At 47.4% G+C, this 24,681-nt stretch overlaps 1 protein-coding gene across 2 annotated transcripts in view; it reads right to left on the reverse strand.

The window, feature by feature from the left end:
• The window catches only part of LOC135564482 (tyrosine-protein kinase RYK-like), a 159,998-nt gene extending 136,042 nt beyond the window's left edge, over positions 1 to 23,956 (reverse strand). For both annotated transcript variants that reach the window (XM_065009493.1, XM_065009492.1), the window contains exon 1: positions 23,375 to 23,956. In XM_065009493.1, the coding sequence (XP_064865565.1) occupies positions 23,375 to 23,597 (223 nt within the window). In that variant the 5' untranslated portion in view covers positions 23,598 to 23,956. The remainder of the gene's footprint in view (positions 1 to 23,374) is intronic.
• Between the last annotated feature and the right edge of the window lie 725 nt (positions 23,957 to 24,681).

The raw sequence follows: 24,681 nt of genomic DNA on the forward strand, positions 1-24,681 counted from the left end.
CAGTAGTGATCCAACTCGTTCACTTACAGCCAGTAGTGATCCAACTCGTTCACTTACAGCCAGTAGTGCTCCAACCTCCCCGTCCAAACGTTTCTCATTGGATCTAAACGAATCACATAGGTCACCTATTTTGGATTCAAAATGGTGAATTTTGCCAAAAGGTGACGGGAGAGAGAGAGAGAGGGAGAGACAGCGAGAGAGAGAGAGAGAGAGAGAGAGACGGCGAGAGAGAGGGAGAGACAGCGAGAGAGAGGGAGAGAGAGGGAGAGAGACAGCGAGAGAGAGACAGCGAGAGAGGCAGCGAGAGAGAGAGACAGCGAGAGAGAGACAGCGAGAGAGAGAGACAGCGAGAGAGACAGCGAGAGAGAGAGAGGGAGAGACAGCGAGAGAGGCAGCGAGAGAGAGAGGGAGAGAGAGAGAGAGAGACAGCGAGAGAGAGACAGCGAGAGAGAGAGAGGGAGAGACAGCGAGAGAGAGAGAGACAGCGAGAGAGAGAGAGACAGCGAGAGACAGCGAGAGAGAGAGAGGGAGAGACGGCGAGAGAGAGAGAGGGAGAGACGGCGAGAGAGAGAGAGGGAGAGACGGCGAGAGAGAGAGAGGGAGAGACGGCGAGAGAGAGAGAGGGAGAGACGGCGAGAGAGAGAGAGGGAGAGACGAGAGAGAGAGAGAGAGAGAGGGAGAGACAGCGAGAGAGAGACAGCGAGAGAGAGAGAGGGAGAGACAGCGAGAGAGAGAGAGGGAGAGACAGCGAGAGAGAGACAGCGAGAGACAGCGAGAGAGAGACAGCGAGAGAGAGAGAGGGAGAGACAGCGAGAGAGAGAGAGGGAGAGACAGCGAGAGAGAGAGAGGGAGAGACGGCGAGAGAGAGAGAGGGAGAGACGGCGAGAGAGAGGCAGCGAGAGAGACGGCGAGAGAGAGACAGCGAGAGAGAGAGGCAGAGAGAGAGAGAGAGAGAGAGACAGCAAGAGAGAGACAGCGAGAGAGAGAGGCAGAGAGAGAGAGAGGGAGAGACAGCAAGAGAGAGACAGCGAGAGAGAGAGGCAGAGAGAGAGAGAGGGAGAGACAGCAAGAGAGAGACAGCGAGAGAGAGAGACAGAGAGAGAGAGGCAGCAAGAGAGAGACAGCGAGAGAGAGAGGCAGCGAGAGAGAGAGGCAGCGAGAGAGAGAGGCAGCGAGAGAGAGAGGCAGCAGCGAGAGAGAGAGACAGCGAGAGAGAGAGAGACAGCGAGAGAGAGAGAGACAGCGAGAGAGAGAGACAGCGAGAGAGAGAGAGACAGCGAGAGAGAGAGAGACAGCGAGAGAGAGAGAGACAGCGAGAGAGAGAGAGACAGCGAGAGAGAGAGAGACAGCGAGAGAGAGAGAGACAGCGAGAGAGAGAGACAGCGAGAGAGAGAGACAGCGAGAGAGAGAGACAGCGAGAGAGAGAGAGAGAGCGAGAGACACACCAATTGTCAGCTCCATTCACTGAAGCTAAAAGACACCTCAACAACTGATGGAAAATGTAAGACCCCGAAGCAGCTAAGACAAACTACATCAGATGATGAATAGCAACAGCATTTACACTCTAGTAAACATTCCAATACCATTACAGCCTACTCCAGGGGTGCGTCCCAAACAACACCCTATTCCCAATTTAGTGCACTACTTTTGAACAGATCGCATAGGGAATAGAGAGCAATTTGGAGGAAGATATAGGCTACCCACAGCATTTCCTCCAAGTAGATTCATTATAGAAAAGACTTAAGGATTTCAAAATGGACAGTCAGGCCCTATTTACTGAGACAGAAGTCAGTTACGGGAGGGAAGATGCCCTAATATCTCAATTTGTTTAGGTTGGAGGCTGGAAGTCCTCGCGTCAGGCTTTGACAGACGGAAAGGAGAGGGAGGAGGGTATGGGGTGGAGGAGGGGAGCAGAGGGAGGAGGAGGGGAGGGGAGCAGAGGGAGGGGTGGAGGAGGGGAGCAGAAGGAGGGGTGGAGGAGGGGAGCAGAGGGAGGGGTGGAGGAGGGGAGCAGGGTATGGGGTGGAGGAGGGGAGCAGAGGGAGGGGTGGAGGAGGGGAGCAGAGGGAGGGGTGGAGGAGGGGAGCAGAGGGAGGAGGGTATGGGGTGGAGGAGGGGAGCAGAGGGTATGGGGTGGAGGAGGCGAGCAGGGTATGGGGTGGAGGAGGCGAGCAGGGTATGGGGTGGAGGAGGGAAGCAGAGGGAGGAGGGTATGGGGTGGAGGAGGGGAGCAGAGGGTATGGGGGGCAGAGGGAGGAGGGTATGGGGTGGAGGAGGGGAGCAGAGGGTATGGGGGAGAAGAGGGAGGAGGGTATGGGGTGGAGGAGGGAGCAGGGTATGGGGTGGAGGAGGGAGCAGAGGGTATGGGGTGGAGGAGGGGAGCAGAGGGTATGGGGTGGAGGAGGCGAGCAGGGTATGGGGTGGAGGAGGGGAGCAGAGGAAGGAGGGTATGGGGTGGAGGAGGGGAGCAGTGGGTATGGGGTGGAGGAGGGGAGCAGTGGGTATGGGGTGGAGGAGGCGAGCAGGGGGAGGAGGGTATGGGGTGGAGGAGGGGAGCAGAGGGAGGAGGGTATGGGGTGGAGGAGGGGAGCAGAGGGAGGAGGGAGATTCCTGGTCTAGTATTTAGACCCAGCATTCATAGACCAGGCAGGTGGAAATTCTATCATGGCCTAGTTTGGGTTCAACAGATGTGCACAGGCACTTCTACTGACCATGATGCCAAGAAAGGAAAAACACCTCCTCCTCCCACCACCACTCCATGCTAGTGAACTGAAAGGAAAAACACCTCCTCCCACCACCTCCTCCTCCTCCCACCACCACCTCCTCCTCCTCCCACCACCACCTCCTCCTCCTCCTCCCACCACCACCACCACCTCCTCCTCCTCCCACCACCACCACTCCATGCTAGTGAACTGAAAGGAAAAACACCTCCTCCTCCTCCCACCTCCTCCTCCCACCACCACCTCCTCCCACCTCCCCTCCCACCACCACCACCACCACTCCATGCTAGTGAACTGAAAGGAAAAACACCTCCTCCTCCTCCCACCTCCTCCTCCCACCTCCTCCTCCCACCACCACCTCCTCCCACCTCCACCACTCCATGCTAGTGAACTGAAAGGAAAACACCTCCTCCTCCCACCTCCTCCCACCACCTCCTCCTCCTCCTCCCACCACCACCTCCTCCTCCCACCACCACTCCATGCTAGTGAACTGAAAGGAAAACACCACCTCCTCCTCCTCCCACCTCCTCCTCCCACCACCTCCTCCTCCTCCTCCCACCACCACCACTCCATGCTAGTGAACTGAAAGGAAAAACACCTCCTCCCACCACTCCTCCTCCTCCCACCACCACCTCCTCCACCACTGGAAGGAAAACACCTCCTCCTCCCACCACCACTCCATGCCAGTGAACTGAAAGGAAAACACCTCCTCCCACCACCTCCTCCCACCACCACCACCACCACCACCTCCTCCTCCTCCTCCTCCTCCCACCACCACCACTCCATGCTAGTGAACTGAAAGGAAAAACACCTCCTCCCACCACCTCCTCCTCCCACCACCACCACCACCTCCTCCCACCACCACCACCTCCCACCACCACTCCATGCCAGTGAACTGGAAGGAAAACACCTCCTCCTCCCACCACCTCCTCCTCCCTCCCACCACCACCACCTCCTCCTCCTCCCACCACCTCCCTCCTCCCACCACCACCACTCCATGCCAGTGAACTGAAAGGAAAAACACCTCCTCCTCCCACCACCACCTCCTCCTCCTCCTCCCACCTCCTCCTCCCACCTCTTCCTCCTCCCCCACCACCACCTCCTCCTCCTCCTCCTCCCACCTCCTCCTCCCACCACCACCTCCACCACTCCATGCCAGTGAACTGAAAGGAAAACACCTCCTCCTCCCACCACCACCTCCTCCTCCTCCCACCTCCTCCTCCCACCACCTCCTCCTCCCACCACCACTCCATGCCAGTGAACTGAAAGGAAAACACCTCCTCCTCCCACCACCTCCACCTCCACCACTCCATGCCAGTGAACTGAAAGGAAAAACACCTCCTCCTCCCACCACCTCCTCCTCCCACCACCACTCCATGCTAGTGAACTGAAAGGAAGGAAAACAGAAGAACCAGATCTGTGCACAGACAGATGCACAGACAGCGAGAGAGAGAGAGAGGAACGGTAGAAGAGACAGAGAAAGCCTCTTTGTTAGTGAACCCTCCTGTGTGCCAGAGCAGCTAAGGCCTTGCAGCCCCTTGGCACCTTGAAAGAGGACACCCCATTTCTCCCCCCTCTAATACAGGCCTTCTGCTCTTATTTCAGAGTGAGTTACCAGGGAGGAATCTCTATCCACACTTCACTAAGCAAGCAGCAATCAGACCGGGGGGGGTTGTGTCTGTTCTAAATGGCATCCTACTCTCTGGTCAAAAGTAGTGCACTCAATAGGGATTAGGGTGGCATTTTTGTGGTGGGGGGGAGAGGACAGCCAGAAGAGCAGACAAACCTCACGAGACTGGAGAACAGAAACAGATTGGACTGTACGTACTGACGCACACGCAAATCAGGAACACCATCAAAGAGCGGAAGAATAGACGTGTTGAGCTTCTGTACGTTTCCGATACGAGACAAACACAAAATGAATCGGTACTAGAACGTGTGTTACTTCTGTCAAAAATAGGTCTCACGGATCAAGTCTGTGTCAACCCAGCCGATGTCCCCCTCCCCCCCCGACCCGAAAGGGCGAGGGTAACCACGACCACGTCAGCTCAACATAGCCTACACTGGCAATCTGGGCTGCGTCACGTCAGCGCCCCACGAATGCTGCATCATGAACCTTCCAGAAGGACAACCGTCTCTGCAGCACTCCACCAATCAGGTCTTTCTGGTAGAGTGGCCAGACGGAAGCCACTCCACCAATCAGGTCTTTCTGGTAGAGTGGCCAGACGGAAGCCACTCCTCATTAAAAACCGATGAGGAAGAGAAGAGAGAGGCGGGCCTTGCAGCGTGTCAAGCGCCACAAAATAAACCCAAGTTCTATTTTAGCGCCCGGCTAACGCAGACGCTCGTTGACGTGCGCGAGCTGTGTGGTTGAATAACATGTTTGTGTACATATATCTTTTGCAATGCTCACGCAAGAGACGCGAGTGGTGTGGTCAGCATGTAACTCACATAATCAAACATGGTTTTTCCTTGTATTCTGAGTATGTGTATAATTAATACGCGTTTAACTGATTGAACAAACTAAAAAAAAAATGGTACGTTTCCTATCAGCCCTTTTGGTCGTCCAACCTCAACTGAAAACTGTTTTTACCACATTTACCATCTACTGTTTTGTCTTTCACTTCTTGTGTTTTATGGATTTAACTATGGCTATATTACAGTACTTTTTAGGAAACTAAAAAAGAAGCATGCCCTCATCTAACCCCCATCTGACCCCCCCCAACCCAAGATCACCAAGACCACATCTGACCCCTACCACCCTAGATCACCAAGACCCCCATCTAACCCCCCCAACCCTAGAGTACCAAGACCCCCATCTAACCCCCCCAACCCTAGAGTACCAAGACCCCCATCTAACCCCCCCCCAACCCTAGATCAGCAAGACCCCATCTAACCCCCCAACCCTAGAGTACCAATACCCCCATCTAACCCCCCAACCCTAGAGTACCAAGACCCCCATCTAACCCCCCAACCCTAGAGTATCAATACCTCCATCTAACCCCCAACCCTAGATCACCAAGACCACATCTGACCCCCAACCCTACATCACCAAGACCCCATCTAACCCCCCCCCAACCCAAGATCACCAAGACCACATCTGACCCCCAACCCAAGATCACCAAGACCACATCTGACCCCCCAACCCAAGATCACCAAGACCACATCTGACCCCTACCACCCTAGATCACCAAGACCACATCTGACCCCCCAACCCATATATCACCAAGACTCCATCTAACCCCCAAACCCATATATCACCAATACCACATCTGACCCCCCAACCTTGGATCACCAAGACCACATCTGACCCCCCAAACCCTAGATCACCAAGACCCCAGCTAACCCCCCACCCATATATCACCAATACCACATCTGACCCCCCAACCCTAGATCACCAAGACCACATCTGACCCCCAACCCTAGATCACCAAGACCCCAGCTAACCCCCTACCCATATATCACCAAGACCCCAGCTAACCCCCCTACCCATATATCACCAAGACCCCCAGCTAACCCCCCAACCCATATATCACCAAGACTCCATCTAACCTCCCAACCCATATATCACCAAGACCCCATCTGACCACCCCCCAACCCTAGAGTACCAAGACCACATCTAACCCCCCAACCCTAGATCAGCAAGACCCCATCTGACCCCCCCAACCCTAGAGTACTAAGACTCCATCTAAACCCCCCAACCCTAGATCACCAAGACTCCATCTAACCTCCCAACCCATATATCACCAAGACTCCATCTGACCCCCCCCAACCCTAGAGTACTAAGACTCCATCTAACCCCCCAACCCTAGAGTACTAAGACTCCAGCTAACCCCCAACCCTAGAGTACTAAGACCCCAGCTAACCCCCAACCCTAGAGTACTAAGACCCCATCTAACCCCCAACCCTAGATCAGCAAGACCCCATCTGACCCCCCCCCAACCCTAGAGTACTAAGACTCCATCTAATCCTAGAAACAGACTAGCCCGCGTTGTTTACACTTTGTCAGATGAGATTAAAGCTCCAGGGATCAGAGAAGACTGATGTAAATACAGCCAATCATATTCCACCTTTCATCAAACACAAAAGACACGGGAGTTTGAACAGGGAGAACAAAATGAGTCAAAAGAACAAAGATACAAAAGTTATGTTTGAGCAGAGGACAAACTGAGGACAAACTGAGGACAAACTGAGGACAAACTGAGGACAAACTGAGGACAAACTGAGGCGAAAAACTGAGGCGAAAAACTGAGGACGAACTGAGGCGAAAAACTGAGGACAAACTGAGGACAGAGAGACACACAGACAATGTGCAGCAGCAGCTAGCTACTCCTGTAGACAAGTGAGTCAGATTAGGACCTGTAAAAGGCATCAGAGAGCTCTGGAGACCCCAGAGAGAAGAGGAAGGAAAGAGGGGAAAGAAGGAACGTCTCTATTGAGCCCTGAGGCAGAGAGAAGAGGGTCTCGCTGCTAGCCTCAGGTTTACGCACACTCCTCATAGCCGGAGGTCAAGTCTGTTGGTACCATCATGCCATCTCCTCGTCACTTCACTTATTTGGCTCGACAAATGGCAAAAACAGATCTGTGACCAGGCTATAACTCTCACCAAAGCACTCATTGGCAAGGCCCATATCTATGATTAAAGCTGTTGGCGTTGGTGAACGTTGAACATGTCCCTGTTCTTCCGTGGCCTGCATCCTCACCAGACATGTTACCCGTTGAGCATGTTTGGGATGCTCTGGATCGACGTGTACGACAGCATGTTCCAGTTCCCTCCAATATCCACCAACTTCTCACAGCCGTTGAAGAGGAGTGGGACAACATTCCACATGGCCACAATCAACAGCCTGATCAACTCTATGTGAAGGAGATGTGTTGAGCTGCATGAGCCAAATGGTGGTCACACCAGATACTGACTGGTTTTCTAATCCACACCAGATACTGACTGGTTTTCTGATCCACACCAGATACTGACTGGTTTTCTAATCCACACCAGATACTGACTGGTTTTCTAATCCACACCAGATACTGACTGGTTTTCTAATCCACACCAGATACTGACTGGTTTTCTAATCCCAGATACTGACACCAGATGACTAATCCACACCAGATACTGACTGGTTTTCTAATCCACACCAGATACGGACTGGTTTTCTAATCCACACCAGATACGGACTGGTTTTCTAATCCACACCAGATACGGACTGGTTTTCTAATCCACACCAGATACTGACTGGTTTTCTAATCCACACCAGATACTGACTGGTTTTCTAATCCACACCAGACTGGACTTTTCTAATCCACACCAGATGACTGGACAGATACGGACTGGTTTTCTAATCCACACCAGATACGGACTGGTTTTCTAATCCACACCTGAGATACCAGACTGACTGGTTTTCTAATCCACACCAGATACAGATGACTGGTTTTCTAATCCACACCAGATACTGACTGGTTTTCTAACACCAGATACTGACTGGTTTTCTAATCCACACCAGATACTGACTGGTTTTCTAATCCACACCAGATACTGACTGGTTTTCTAATCCACACCAGATACTGACTGGTTTTCTTCCACACCAGATCTGATCCACACCAGATACTGACTGGTTTTCTAATCCACACCAGATACTGACTGGTTTTCTAATCCACACCAGATACTGACTGGTTTTCTAATCCACACCAGATATGGCATAGCAGACTGGTTTTCTAATCCACACCAGATACAATTGATATGACTGGTTTTCTAATCCACACCAGATACTAGTTAGACTGGTTTTCTAACCACGGTTTGTGGTCATCCTTTAACATCGCCAGATACTACCGGACCGACTGGGCTCTCTTTCACTCCCGGATCTCACAGCTAGCTGGCTGCTATCCTATCTGCTTTTTCGTCACCAGATACTGACTGGCGGGCTCCGTCAACCACTCCTGAGTTTTCTGTCAATCATCCAGTCACCAGATACTGACTGGTTTTCTAATCCACACCAGATACCGGATGCTCTCAGAATAGACTGTGCCCATCCGTGGCTCCTCCTACGCGACGTTACCTGAATGCCCATCTGCGGTTAACCGTTAGCTGTCTTACCGGATGCTCTCAGAATAGACAATCGGACAATTTATTTATTTTATTATTAACATGTTTCTTCTTGGGCCTCTATAACTATATCTATTGTTTTTATTTTTTTGTTGTTGTGTGATTTGGACTAATCCCCTCTACAACACGGAACTCCACCTACACCAGATACAACAGACCTCCATCCTATGACTGATGTTTTCTAAATGACCCCCAAACCACACCAGATACTGACTAAGGGTTTTCTAATCCTGGTTAGTGTTTATTGGCTTATTTCCAGATACTGACTGGTTTTCTAATTAGTTCCACCACCCACCAGATACTGACTGGTTTTCCACTGTAATCCACACCAGATACTGACTATTTTATGACCCCAGAAACCTCCTTTTTTCTGTTCCAATCCGACCAATTCCAGATACTGACTGGTTTTCTAATCCACACTTCAGATACTTGGACTGGTTTTCTAAGTTTGTTCTTTTCATCCACACCAGATGTTCTAGCTGTGTCTGACTGGCTTTTCAGAAATTTTAATTCCAAACTCCATTTTCAGACAAGATAGAACTGCAGATACTGCAAAGACTGGTTTTCTAATCCAGGTCACCCAAACAATTTGAACTTCTACTTTTAAAAATCCACCTCTCTAAAAACAAGTCTCTCACCGTTGCCGCCTGCTATAGACCACCCTCTGCTCCCAGCTTGCTCTGGACACCAATGTGAACTGATTGCCCCATCTATCTTCAGCTCGTGCTGAGGCGACCTAAACTGGAACTGGCCATCCTACAATCTTTTCTAATCCACACCAGATACTGACTGGTTTTCTAATCCACACCAGATACTGACTGGTTTTCTAATCCACACCAGATACTGACTGGTTTTCTAATCCTGGATATTTTTTAAAAACACCAGATACTGACTGGTTTTCTAATCCACACCAGATACTGACTGGTTTTCAAGGCTAGCTTTTAATCCACACCAGATACGGACTGGTTTTCTAATCCACACCAGATACGGACTGGTTCTAATCTGGCAACTCCTACCCGGTCAACAGCACTGCACCCCAACCAGAGCCTGACTGGTTTTCTAATCCACACCAGATACTGACTGGTTTTCTAAAATTATCCACACCAGATACTGACTGGCTGCGGTTTCTCAAGGGGGATCCACACCAGATATCTATGACTGGTTTCTAAGGTCTTGCCAAGTCAACAAACACACCAGATACTGACTGGTTTTCTGATCCACACCAGATACGGACTGGTTTTCTGATCCACACCAGATACGGACTGGTTTTCTGATCCACACCAGATCCGGACCTCTGGACTGGTTTTCTTGATCCATCACCAGATACGCAGACGACACCATTCTGACTGGTTTTCTGATCCAGCTTCACCAGATACGGACTGGTTTCTAATCCACACCAGATAGGTGTCTGGGACTGGTTTTCTGGATCCACACCAGATACTTGTAAAATTGACTGGTTTTCTAATCCACACCAGATAGTCTATCACAGTGACTGGTTTTCTGATCTTCACACCACTGGCTCCATGTCATCTACAAGACTGGTTTTCTAATCCCACCCACACGCTCCCAGATATCTCTCGGACTGGTTTTGCTGCCAAATCCTACAAAAATCTCAGATCACTAGCTTTAAGACTGGTTTACTGCATCCACACCAGATACTGACTGGTTTTCATTGCAATATCCACACCAGATATTTGACTGGTTTTTAATCCACACCAGATACGGACTGGTTTTCTAATCACCAGATACTGACTGGTTTTCTAATCCACATTGTATATAGACTTGATACTGGACTGGTTTTCTAATCCACGAACTGCTTTGCTTTATCTTGGCCACGCAGATACCTGGTTAAATAAAGGTGAAATAAAATAAATAAAATAAAATAAAACTGACTGGTTTTCTAATCCACACCAGATACTGACTGGTTTTCTAATCCACACCAGATACTGACTGGTTTTCTAATCCACACCAGATACTGACTGGTTTTCTAATCCACACCAGATGACTGGTTTTCTGATCCACACCAGACTGGTTTTCTAATCCACACCAGATACTGACTGGTTTTCTAATCCACACCAGATACTGACTGGTTTTCTAATCCACACCAGATACTGACTGGTTTTCTGATCCACACCAGATACGGACTGGTTTTCTAATCCACACCAGATACGGACTGGTTTTCTAATCCACACCAGATACGGACTGGTTTTCTAATCCACACCAGATACTGACTGGTTTTCTAATCCACACCAGATACTGACTGGTTTTTTCAGATAATGGTTTTCTAACACCAGATACTGACTGGTTTTCTAATCCCACCAGATACTGACTGGTTTTACTGATCCACACCAGATACTGACTGGTTTTCTGATTTGACTGGTTTTCTAATCCACACCAGATACGGACTGGTTTTCTAATCCACACCAGATACTGACTGGTTTTCTAATCCACACTGACGATACTGACCCACACCAGATACTGACTGGTTTTCTAATCCACACCAGATACTGACTGGTTTTCTAATCCACACCAGATACTGACTGGTTTTCTAATTTGACTGGTTTTCTGATCCACACCAGATACGGACTGGTTTTCTAATCCCACCAGATACTGACTGGTTTCTAATCCACCAGATACGGACTGGTTTTCTGATCCACACCAGATGACTGGTTTTCGGACTGGTTTTTTTCTGAATCCACACCAGATACTGACTGGTTTTCTGACTGGTTTTCTGATCCACACCAGATACGGACTGGTTTTCTAATCCACACCAGATACGGACTGGTTTTCTAATCCACACCAGATACGGACTGGTTTTCTAATCCACACCAGATACTGACTGGTTTTCTGATCCACACCAGATACGGACTGGTTTTCTAATCCACACCAGATACGGACTGGTTTTCTAATCCACACCAGATACGGACTGGTTTTCTAATCCACACCAGATACGGACTGGTTTTCTAATCCACACCAGATACGGACTGGTTTTCTAATCCACACCAGATACTGACTGGTTTTCTGATCCACACCAGATACTGACTGGTTTTCTGATCCACACCAGATACTGACTGTATCAAAAATAAACCAGCGAGTAAATAAACCAGCGAGTAAATAAACCAGCGAGTAAATAAACCAGCGAGTAAATAAACCAGCGAGTAAATAAACCAGCGAGTCTATCAGACAGTGGCAGGCAGTTCTCAGTGGGCAATCTGCATTTTCAAAACCTAGACCAAAAAAAAAAAAAAAAAAGAATAATCATGTTTTAAACCATTTCACATGCGTTTTATATTGAAAGTGAACAATGTTTTCTTGATTCAATAAGAGTGATCGGTGTAACTACAGTTCTCCGTGACAGAAAAATCCATTAGTGCAACACATTCAGATCAGATGACAACAGGAAATAGATGATCAGATGACAACAGGAAATAGATGATCAGATGACAACAGGAAATAGATGATCAGATGACAACAGGAAATACATGATCAGATGACAACAGGAAATAGATGATCAGATGACAACAGGAAATAGATGATCAGATGACAACAGGAAATACATGATCAGATGACAACAGGAAATAGCTTCATTTCCTTCAGACGACAACAGAAGCGCAATGCTATTTGGCAGACGGCCAACACAAGGAGCTTAATGGAAAACGCATGGCCTTTACATGTTTCTAAAGGTTTATCATAGAAAGAATAGAGCCCGCTACATTTCCTTATGTTTTGCTTGAAGATAATCTAAAGCATTTAACTGGAGAAATGAGTCTAGACCGAGATAAAAGTACCGGAGAACAGTAGCTACACCAAATCAGAGCGCTGTCTGCTGATCAGATGAGAATGGAGGTTCTGATAAGATGAGAATTCACTAACGGTGGTTCTGATCAGATGAGAATGGTGGTTCTGATAAGATGAGAATGGTGGTTCTGATCAGATGAGAATGGTGGTTCTGATCAGATGAGAATGGTGATTCTGATAAGATGAGAATGGTGGTTCTGATCAGATGAGAATGGTGGTTCTGATCAGATGAGAATGGTGGTTCTGATCAGATGAGAATGGTGATTCTGATCAGATGAGAATGGTGATTCTGATAAGATGAGAATGGTGGTTCTGATCAGATGAGAATGGTGGTTCTGATCAGATGAGAATGGTGGTTCTGATCAGATGAGAATTCACTAATGGTGGTTCTGAGTAGAGAAGTGCAACTGAAACACAAAATGTGTCTGATTGCCGAGCAGAAATGACAATAAGTCGTTTTAAATCTGCACTTACAACAACAACAACGAAAAACGCAGCGAGATACTCATTCTCTTTTTTGGGGTTTTTGTGTGTGAATTTTTTTTCTCTCAGAATTGTGCATTAACGTGATCTCTGTAGAACCTCCTCTTACATTGTGGACTTCAAAACGAGAGCAGCGCAAGTGATTTAAAAGAAGGAAGTGAGTTCAGGACAAAAAAAAGAGTGAAAAGTGTATATCTTAGAAATTGTTTCCACATATAAAAACGTCATATGCCTGAACTCTGAATCAAATTGGGGTTTCCCCAAAAATAATATGTTTAATGTAATAGAAAATGTATTTAGTTTGCAATTTTCAGGGGAGATGGCACACTAGGTGCTCGTTGAGAAACCTAGACCAGAATTTGTATTAAAAAAGACAAATATCAGAGTCATGAAAGAAACACCATGTTTCAGCAAACAGAGACGATCAAAAACACAACAAATCCAAAAACGGCAAACCAAAAATACAAACTCGAAGAAAAACGGTCAGGGAAAAGTTAGCATGGCGGCTAACAAAATCAGTCAACAACCTCACATCACAACTGTGGTGAGGAAGACTGACGGCGAAACTCCAAAAATGGTCCTTAAAAACTTAACATTAAAACAATTCCATGAACATCCTGAACAACAACATAAAAAAGAGAGACAAAAGCCATTCCTCTCCTCAACAAGATCTCCCATTTACATACTGGGGAGGCCCGACGTCGAGGCCAGTCCCCCCAGAGATTGAACGTGGGCACCAAGACCCATCCCAGGACGAGAGTCCCCCTGTCAGTTAATACTACAGCAGCTGAGATGAACAATCTCAGATTAGTATGTATGAACATAACTTCACATTGAATCTATATACTGTCGACATTCTACTCACCCTGTAGTTTCCCTATACCGGTAGTCTTAAAGCTGATTGGCTGCTTTGGCTTCCTCTCAGGATATAAGATAGACTGGAGTAAGAGTGACACTATGCCTGTCAACCTACACACATTTCAGCCTGACTAATTTGCTTGGAAGGCTAGTGGTATGAAGTATATAAGAATTAATATAGTATCTCCCATAACTAATATATTCAGCCTAAATGGACCTAGAGTCATCCGGGTTATCAAATCAAAGTAAATTGTCCGGTGGTAATTTGTATTAATTGTTCATCAGTCTAATGGCTTGGGGGGGTAGAAGCTGTTGAGGAGCCTTTTGGTCCTAGACTTGGCGCTCCACTTGCTGTGCGGTAGCAAAGAAAACAGTCTATTACTTGGGTGACTGAAGTCTCTGACAATTTTATGGGCTTTCCTCTGACACCGCCTATTATATAGGTTCTGGATGGCAGGAAGCTTGGCCCCAGTGATGTACTGGGCCGTTCACACTACCCTCTGTAGCGCCTTACAGTCAGATGCCGAGCAGTTGCCATACCAGGCGGTGATACAACCGGTCAGGATGCTCTCGATGGTGCAGCTGTAGAACTTGTTGAGAATCTGGGGACCCAAGCCAAATCTTTTCAGTCCTCTGAGGGGGAAAAGGTTTTGTCGTGCCCTCTTCACGACTGTCTTGGTGTGTTTGGACCACGATAGTTCGTTGGTGATGTGGACACCAAGGAACTTGAAACTCTCGACCGGCTCCACTACAGCCCCGTCGATGTTAATGGGGGCCTGTTTGGCCGTGAGTGAACAAGGAGTACAGGAAGGACTAAGTACACACCCCTGAGGGGCCCCACTGTTAAGGATCAGCGTGGCAGATGTGTTGTTGCCTACCCTTACCACCTGGGGGCGGCCCGTCAAGATGTCCAGGATCCAGTTGCAGAGGGAGGTGTTCAGTCCCAGAGTCCTTAGCTTGGTGATGAGCTTCGTGGGCGCTATGGTGTTGAACGCTGAGCTGTAGTCAATGTACAGCATTCTCACATATGTGTTCCTTTTGTCCAGGTGGGAAAGGGCAGTGTGGGGGTGCGATTGAGATTGCGTCATCTGTGGATCTGTTGGGGTGATATGCGAATTAGAGTGGGTCTATGGTGTCCGGGAGGATGCTGTTGATGTGAGACATGACCAGCCTTTCAAAGCACTTCATGTCTACCGACGTGAGTGCCATGGGGCGGTAATCATTTAGGAAGGTTACCTTCGCTTCCTTGGGGATGACATTAAGAGAGCGACAGCTCTCCCCCCTCTCTTTAAGGGGCAGAGATGTATTATCTAGCCTCTCTCATCTCTTCCATCCGTTTCCAGTCCAGGTTTTAAGAGGTCAAACTCTCTCCTCACAGTTCCTAAAAGAACAATCAGAAACCCAGGATAGGGTATATAGGAAACTGACTGTACCTAGATTTTTTTTTAAAAGGTGGGCTGGGTGTATTCTTGTATAAATGTCATAATTAAAGACATCCCCTTACATGGGCTTACAGATCAAAATGTAAGATTGGTAGCTGGGAGGAGATTAGAGGAGATGATGACGTCACAGCACAGGTTTGTTCACCTGGCGTCAACGTGGTACAGCCTCAACGATGCTTACACGATGCTTACATGATGCTTAAACGATGCTTACATGATGCTACCACGATGCTTACATGACAACCTGATAATTCCACTGTCAAGGGGCAGTAGGGGATTTTAGATGCTGACCAGAAGGTTGGATTGTAGAAGGACCGTCTCTTCCATCTTGTCCCATCTGGCATAACCCCCTGTTTAACAGCTGAGAGAAACACTCAATAGTAGACACTGGCAAAGCAGATAGAATATAATCTTTAAAATAATAATTTTCCCCAAGTGAAGGGCAGATTTGAGTGATTCTTCTTCTTCAGTTTGTTGCATATCTGCAGTTTAAGACAGTCATATACAAGGTTCTTAAAAAGCAGGATACTGAACCTGCCTCTGATCCACAGTGAGATCAGAACCTCTGGAAAGCTGCCTTCATGAGAAGAACTATCAGATATTTATAGAAATGTTATCAAATAAATAAAAAAATTTAATCCCAAATGCATATTCCTCTCATTCGGTTAGGATGGGAGTGCGACCTGAACACTTCTCTCACCTCATCACAACACTATTTGGAGAAAGTGTCAGGCCATTCAGTTCAAGATATTCAGTTCAAGATATTGTGTAAAGCCTACATCACCCTGGTACATATTTAAAAATGGATTTAAAAAAATCTAACTCATGCTAGCAACAACTGTGGTAGCAACAGCTCTACTCCACATGTTGTGGGAATGTCCTGTAAGCACTGGTCTGAAGTCTCCCCCAACCCCCCCAAAAAAATGTTGGTGTCCAATTTCCAGTGTGTCCCATCTCATGTTTACTTGGTAAAAAAGAGCATAAAATATATACACTATATATACACTGTCTAAAGTTAAGAATCGTTGTTTTTTTATCATTGGGTTGTCTTTCAGTCAAGAAAAATCATTCTTCTTAAATGGAAGGAAAGTAAGCTAATTTGTTTTTCTGTGGACCGCTGGATAGAGGACTAACTTAGACCTTTTACACATGGACCAGCTGGACTGCTCAAGGACTTCCATTTAGGTGAGTCACAGAGACACTGAGACACAGACACTAAGAGACACAGACACTAAGAGACACAGACACTAAGAGACACTGTACGCAAGTTCTTGGACTCTGGAAATGTACAAATTAAAAGTTTAAATCCTGTAGTCTATACTTGGAATATCTGCAAATTACAACAACAAAAAATTATGAAATAAAAACCTGCATTTAAAAAAAAATGTTATGATGCACATCTCTCACGGTGGTTTGTATGTTCTGTATGTTTCTGTATGTTTTGTATGGTTTGTATGTTCTGACATTCATGTGTCGTTTCTGTTTGTTGCTGGAAAAAGTACAACATGTTAACAGTAAAAGCTATGCGATTTTCGCCATTTTTCAAAGTCCCACCTCAAATCAAAACAAATTGTATTGGTCACATACACATGGTTAGCAGATGTTAATGCGAGTGTAGCGAAATGCTTGTGCTTCTAGTTCCCGACAGCGCAGTAACATCTAACAATTCCCCAACAACTACCTAATACACACAAATATAAAGGGATGGAATGAGAATATGTACATATAAATATTAGGATGAGCGATGGCCGAGCGGCATCGGCAAGGTGCAGTAGATGGTATAAAATACAGTATATACATGTGGTATGAGTAATGTAAGATATGTAAACATTATTAAATGTGACATTATTTAAAATGATATCATACGGTTTGCTCGATTTAGAGCCACGTCTCAGTTGTGTGATTCGCATTTGATTTGATGTCACTCAATAAATCCACACGCCCTTAAGTTCCTAACAGTCCCACACTGTAAGCAGTTCCATTCACCAGTACTTTTGAGCCTGGGGACGTGGTGACAGACAGACACAGAGAGACACACACAGACACTGAGACACAGACACTGAGACACAGACACTGAGACACTGAGACACAGACACTGAGACACAGACACTGAGACACAGACACTGAGACACAGACACAGACACTGAGACACAGACACTGAGACACTGAGACACAGACACTGAGACACAGACACTGAGACACAGACACTGAGACTGAGACACAGACACTGAGACACAGACACTGAGACACAGACACTGAGACACAGACACTGAGACACAGACACTGAGACACAGACACTGAGACACAGACACTGAGACACAGACACTGAGACACAGACACTGAGACACAGACACTGAGACAGACAGACACTGAGACACAGACACAGACACTGAGACACAGACACTGAGACACAGACACTGACACAGACACTGAGACACAGACACTGAGACACAGACACTGAGACTGAGACACAGACACTGAGACACTGAGACACAGACACTGAGACTGAGACACAGACACTGAGACACAGACACTGAGACTGAGACACAGACACTGAGACACAGACACTGAGACACAGACACTGAGACAGACACTGAGACACAGACACTGAGACACAGACACAGACACAGACACTGAGACACAGACACTGAGACACAGACACAGACACTGAGACACAGACACTGAGACTGAGACACAGACACTGAGACACAGACACTGAGACACAGACACTGAGACACTGAGACACAGACACTGAGACACAGACACTGAGACACAGACACTGAGACACAGACACAGACACTGAGACACAGACACTGAGACACAGACACTGAGACACTGAGACACAGACACTGAGACACAGACACTGAGACACAGACACTGAGACACAGACACTGAGACACAGACACTGAGACACAGACACTGAGACACAGACACTGAGACACAGACACTGAGACACAGACACTGAGAGACTGAGACACAGACACTGAGACACAGACACTGAGACACAGACACTGAGACACAGACACTGAGACACAGACACTGAGACACAGACACTGAGACACAGACACTGAGACACAGACACTGAGACACAGACACTGAGACACAGACACAGAGACACAGACACTGAGACACAGACACTGAGACACAGACACTGAGACACTGAGACACAGACACTGAGACACAGACACTGAGACTGAGACACAGACACTGAGACACTGAGACTGAGACACAGACACTGAGGAATGAAGAAAACACAAGTAGACCAAGCCACAGTCTCAGTAGCTCAGACACTGACACAGTAGAGCATGGTGTTTGTAACAGACACTGAGACACAGACACTGAGACACAGACACTGGACACAGAATCCCGGGATCACCCGTACATTAAAATGTATGCACACAGAGGCAATTCTTATTTACAACGACAGTCAAACCCGGATGGCGATGGGCCAATTGTGCGCTGCCCTATCCTGTGCTCTCAAGGTCCTGGAGTGGCCTAGCCAGTCTCCAGACCTGAACCCAATAGGACATCTTTGGAGGGAGCTGAAAGTCCGACACTGGCCACAGACACTGAGACACAGACACTGAGACACCTGACACAGATCTGGAGAAGGTCTGACACTGGAGACACAGACACTGAGGCCAAAATGAGACACTGACACTGCAGACACTGAGACAAACCTGACACAGTCAAGAACTACAGGAAAGACACTGATCTCTGTAATTGCAAACAAAGGTTTCAGACACCAAAATATTAAGTTCTGCTTTTCTGATGTATCAAACACTTATGTCATGCAATGAGACAAAATGCAGACACAAATGAATTACTTTTTTAAATCATACAATGTGATTTTCTGGATTTTTGTTTTAGATTCCAGTCTCTCACAGTTGAAGTGTACACAGACACTGATAAATTACAGACCTCTACATGCTTTGTAAGTAGGAAAACACTGAGACACAAAATCGGCAGTGTATCAAATACTTGTTCACTGAGACCCACTGAGACATAGACACTGAGACAAACACTGAGACACAGACACTGAGACTCTGGGTTTATACACTGATATATATATATAACCGAACTGAGACACAGACACTGAGACAAATAAATAAATAAGACATGATATATATATAAACCCAGAGAGCAGTATAATGATGATGTGAGACCAAATGGAACCCTGAGACACTGAGACACAGACACTTACGGGCCCTGGTCAAGACACTGAGTGACACTGAGACACTGAGAATGGGAATAGGGCACCATTGGTATTGTGTAACAGACATAGACTTTCATCACTGAGACACCCTCGACACAGACACTACACTGACACAGACACTGAACCAGGGACCCTCTGACACAGACATGGGTAACTGAGACACAGACACTGGGTGTCAGTTGTCTATCGACTCCACAGAAAGACACTGAGCCCTGCAGAGACACAGACACTGAACAAGACACTGAGACACAGGCCTCAGAGACACAGACACTGTGACGACACTGAGACACAGACACGACACTGAAACACTACAGACACGACACTGAGACACCAGACACGACACTAACTGAGCAGACACTGAGACACTGAGACACAACACTGAGACACGACACTGAGACACAGACACTGAGGACTTGAAAACAAGTAGTTGGGTAGCTCAAGAGCATGGTGTTTGTAACGCCCAAGGTAGTGGGTTGATCACCCGTACATTAAAATGGTGAATGTTGTCTGTGCAGAGGGTCCCTGCCAGTCTCAGAGCCGAGACATCTTTGGAGGGGCGACACAGACAGCCTGAAGGATCGACATGGAGTCTGGTACTGTGTCAGGACATAACCCTGAGTTATGCCGTTTTCTACAACAACAAAAAACAAGTTGTAGTCTAGTCTAATTGTTGTACAGTAAACCACTGCCTAGAGCCTATAGACTAGTTCTTCATAGTGCTGAAAGATGAATCGGCGATAGGCCTAGCTACTAGCCAATGTCTCCAAGGGATTCTCAAATGACGTGGACTCTTTGAGGTTCTCTTGTGTTGCCGGCTTTTCAAAACGTGAATTTGTTGTCGTCAGCAGGGTGGCCTTCAAGTCAAGTCCATAGCTATGTCCCAAATGCAACAATTTTCCCTGTTGGGCCCTGGTCAAAAGTTATGCACTATATAGGGAACAGGGTGCCGTGGGCCCTGGTCAAAAGTTATGCACTATATAGGGAACAGGGTGCCGTGGGCCCTGGTCAAAAGTTATGCACTATATAGGGAAACAGGGTGCCGTGGGCCCTGGTCAAAAGTTATGCACTATATAGGGAACAGGGTGTCAAACCAAGGGATTCTCAAATGGTGTTGCCGGCCCTGGTCAAAAGTTATGCACTTATAGGGAACAGCTATGTCCCAAATGCAACAATTTTCCCTGTGGGCCCTGGTCAAAGTTATGCACTATATAGGGAACAGGGTGCCGTGGGCCCTGGTCAAAAGTTATGCACTATATAGGGAACAGGGTGCGTGGGCCCTGGTCAAAAGGGCACTATAGGGAACAGGGTGCCGTGGGCCCTGGTCAAAAGTTATGCACTATATAGGGAACAGGGTGCCGTGGGCCCTGGTCAAAAGTTATGCACTATATAGGGAACAGGGCGCCGTGGGCCCTGGTCAAAAGTTATGCACTATATAGGGAACAGGGTGCCGTGGGCCCCCTGGTGCACTATAGGGAACAGGGTGCCGTGGGCCCTTATGCACTATATAGGGAACAGGGTGCCGTGGGCCCTGGTCAAAAGTTATGCACTATATAGGGAACAGGGTGCCGTGGGCCCTGGTCAAAAGTTATGCACTATAGGTGCCGTGGGCCCTGGGATGCACTATATAGGGGGTGCCGTGGGCCCTGGTCAAAAGTTATGCACTATATAGGGAACAGGGTGCCGTGGGCCCTGGTCAAAAGTTATGCACTATATAGGGAACAGGGTGCCGTGGGCCCTGGTCAAAAGTTATGCACTATATAGGGAACAGGGTGCCGTGGGCCCTGGTCAAAAGTTATGCACTATAGGGGAACAGGGTGCCGTGGGCCCTGGTCAAAAGTTATGCACTATATAGGGAAACAGGGTGCCGTGGGCCCTGGTCAAAAGTTAATGCACTATATAGGGAACAGGGTGCCGTGGGCCCTGGTCAAAAGTTATGCACTATATAGGGAACAGGGTGCCGTGGGCCCTGGTCAAAAGTTATGCACTATATAGGGAACAGGGTGGGTGTCAAAGTTATGCACTATATAGGGGAACAGGGTGCCGTGGGTCAAAAGTTATGCACTATATAGGGAACAGGGTGCCGTGGGCCCTGGTCAAAAGTTATGCACTATATAGGGAACCAGGGTGCCGTAGGCCCTGGTCAAAAGTTATGCACTATATAGGGAACAGGGTGCCGTGGGCCCTGGTCAAAAGTTATGCACTATATAGGGAACAGGGTGCCGTGGGCCCTGGTCAAACGTTATGCACTATATAGGGAACAGGGTGCCGTGGGCCCTGGTCAAAAGTAAGGCCTTGGGGAACAGGGTGCCGTGGGCCCTGGTCAAACGTTATGCACCATATAGGGAACATGGTGCCTGGTGGGCCTTGGGGAACCTGGTCAAACGTTATGTTACAGGGTACTGGGCCCTGGTCAAAAGGGAACAGGGTGCCGTGGGCCCTGGTCAAACGTTATGCACCATATAGGGAACAGGGCGCCGTGGGCCCTGGTCAAAAGTTATGTACTATATAGGGAACAGGGCGCCGTGGGCCCTGGTCAAAAGTAAGGCCTTGGGAAACAGGGTGTCAGAGAGGCTGTTTCAGCTTATGTCAGCTCTAAAGTTACTCCAGCATTTCAAACCCTTCAGTAGACACCATCTTTTTAATGACTGCTTCCAAACTAACTGCCACCCGACCGCCTGCCAGCCTGGCCTAGTGGACGTCGCAAGCTAACCAACCCCATATTAAAAACAACACACACAGTCACAGCAAATGGGTGGCCTTATCCCTGATCCGGTTTACAACTAGCCTGAGTGCCAGTCTGTTTGTGCTATCATGTTTACATAGGAGATGGTCAAATGCACAAACAGATCTGGGATCAGGCTTTGTAAAAAAAAAAAAACCTTCAAAAACAACCCTGAATGAGAAATTCAAAGCACAGTCTCAGGCAAGAAGACTCCCTGTTTGAAATAGGCCTACAGTCCATACGGCCACTGTGTATCTGGAATAGTCATTATATGTGATGGTTTAGGTCTAAACTAGAGCTCATATTCCGTTTTTTTAGAGTCTAAAGAATATGATGCATGTGTTTGGCTCTGGGTGTATGTATGTTAGCCTGGCAATATGGTCTGGCTGTAAATGTTGCAGCAGTCTCACCATTCCTTCAATACAAAGTGGTCCCTGTCCTCATTTCATATGTTTCCTCTTAGCATAATTAGTTTCGAAAAGACATGGGGTTTGAATCGGGAAGAAAAAAAATTACTACATCTCTCATTTCAGCCATTTTCCATGTTAGTAATGTTCACTCACTAGCCACACTTGACATATTTTGCACCAAAGGCATTCATTCCCTCATGGGTGAATCGGTATATAGAATAATGTATGAATCACGTGTTGAGCCTGTATCTCAAAACGACATGTTAAAAATCACAATGACTTACTATTTGCTTTATGGGTCAACTTTTAAACTTTGCAAACAAAAGACGTGGCGTGTATCTTGCTTGATGTTAATTAGGTTAGCACTTCTTCTTTCTTTTTTATCTCCCACAAAGCTGAGCTACATTTAGTTGAAAAAGACCCCATCCTCAGCGGGCCATATTCTACAAGATTACCTACCTAGTAGCGATCAACCCAGCCGGTGTAACTAGTTAACTCCCAAAACAAGAGGTTATCTGTCTAGCCATGGTATGCACCCCTCTCAACACTGCAGTAAATAAGTGTTGGAACTGACTCACAGGTAGACAACTAGGTCTTTTTTTTATTTTAAATCACTGGTTCTTACCCAAAAGCTTGTTGACCTCCTCCTCACTCATGTAGACGTTGACACTGGGGTGGTTGTTGATGTCCAGAGTAGGGACACTAGTGCTGGGGTTGGCGAGACACACGGTCCCTTCCAGAAACAGTAGCAAAAAGAAACCCCCGAGGCTCCACTGAACCGAATGTGTCCAGGCTCGGTAAACGGAGGGGCTCCGACAGCGGAGAACCAGTCCCGGTTTCCCCAACATTTCAAATGTCTTGTAGATTGTTTGCGCTTCTTCTTCTTGGAAACAAATTAATTTAAAAAAAAGTCGATTATCCCACTTTGTTTCCAAATCCTCGATGTATTTATCATCCGTAGTTGAAGTTAATGTTTAAAGGGCAACATTACTACTTGTTGTTCAACCTCGGTGTCTCCCCGGGTTGTTCGTGGTTCTTGTGATTTTAACAGGCGAGCCACAGTCAGCTAACTAACTCGGCCCGCGTTTACTTTTCTTTTTCTTGTTGTCACGTTTGCGAAGATTTGGACACAATTCTGTATTCACTATCCTTTGCGTATACTTAGATCTGTTTAATTTGAGATCCCGTTAAAAGATAAATAGTAACGATTCCCCCCTCCCCTCCTCCTCCTCCCCCCTCCCCCCCCTCCTCCTCCTCCTCCTCCTCCTCCCCTCCTCTTCCCAACAAAAAAAATAACATCCAGGTTTGTCCTTTCATGGTCCTTGTTGTTCCTTCCCGGAGTAATCTCAGCTTTCACTGGAGGGAGGGGACAACGAGGGTTGTCCAGGGGTCCGGGAAACGCGCCTGATAACATTTCGTTACATGCAGATGAATGGTAATTTACAGTCTATTTTGTATAACGACAAAAAAAAACTTTAAATTTTTTTTTTTTTGAATAACGCAATGGATTCTCATCAAACAAACACACCGCAGGTAACATCATAGGTGTGTGATTGATTCAAATGTTGCTTGGTCCTCTAATGGAACAATGTTTGGCCTATTTGATCTGGATGTCATAAGGTGAATGCACCAATTTGTAAGTCGCTCTGGATAAGAGCGTCTGCTAAATGACTTAAATGTAAATGTAAATGTTGATCTCCCCTAGAGAGCTTCAAGATATTTGGCGTCCACATCACTAAGGACCATCAGCACCATCGAGAGCATCCTGACTGGCTGCATCACCGCTTGGTATGGCAATCGCACCACCCTTGACTGCAAAAGCATTACATACATGGTGTAGGTAGCCCAGTACATCACTGGGGCAAAGCTTCCTGCCATCCAGGACCTCTATACCAGGCGGTGTCAGAGGAAGGCACCCCAAGCCATAGACTG

The sequence above is a fragment of the Oncorhynchus nerka genome, linkage group LG25, assembly GCF_034236695.1.
Source record: "Oncorhynchus nerka isolate Pitt River linkage group LG25, Oner_Uvic_2.0, whole genome shotgun sequence".
Lineage (NCBI taxonomy): Eukaryota > Metazoa > Chordata > Actinopteri > Salmoniformes > Salmonidae > Oncorhynchus > Oncorhynchus nerka.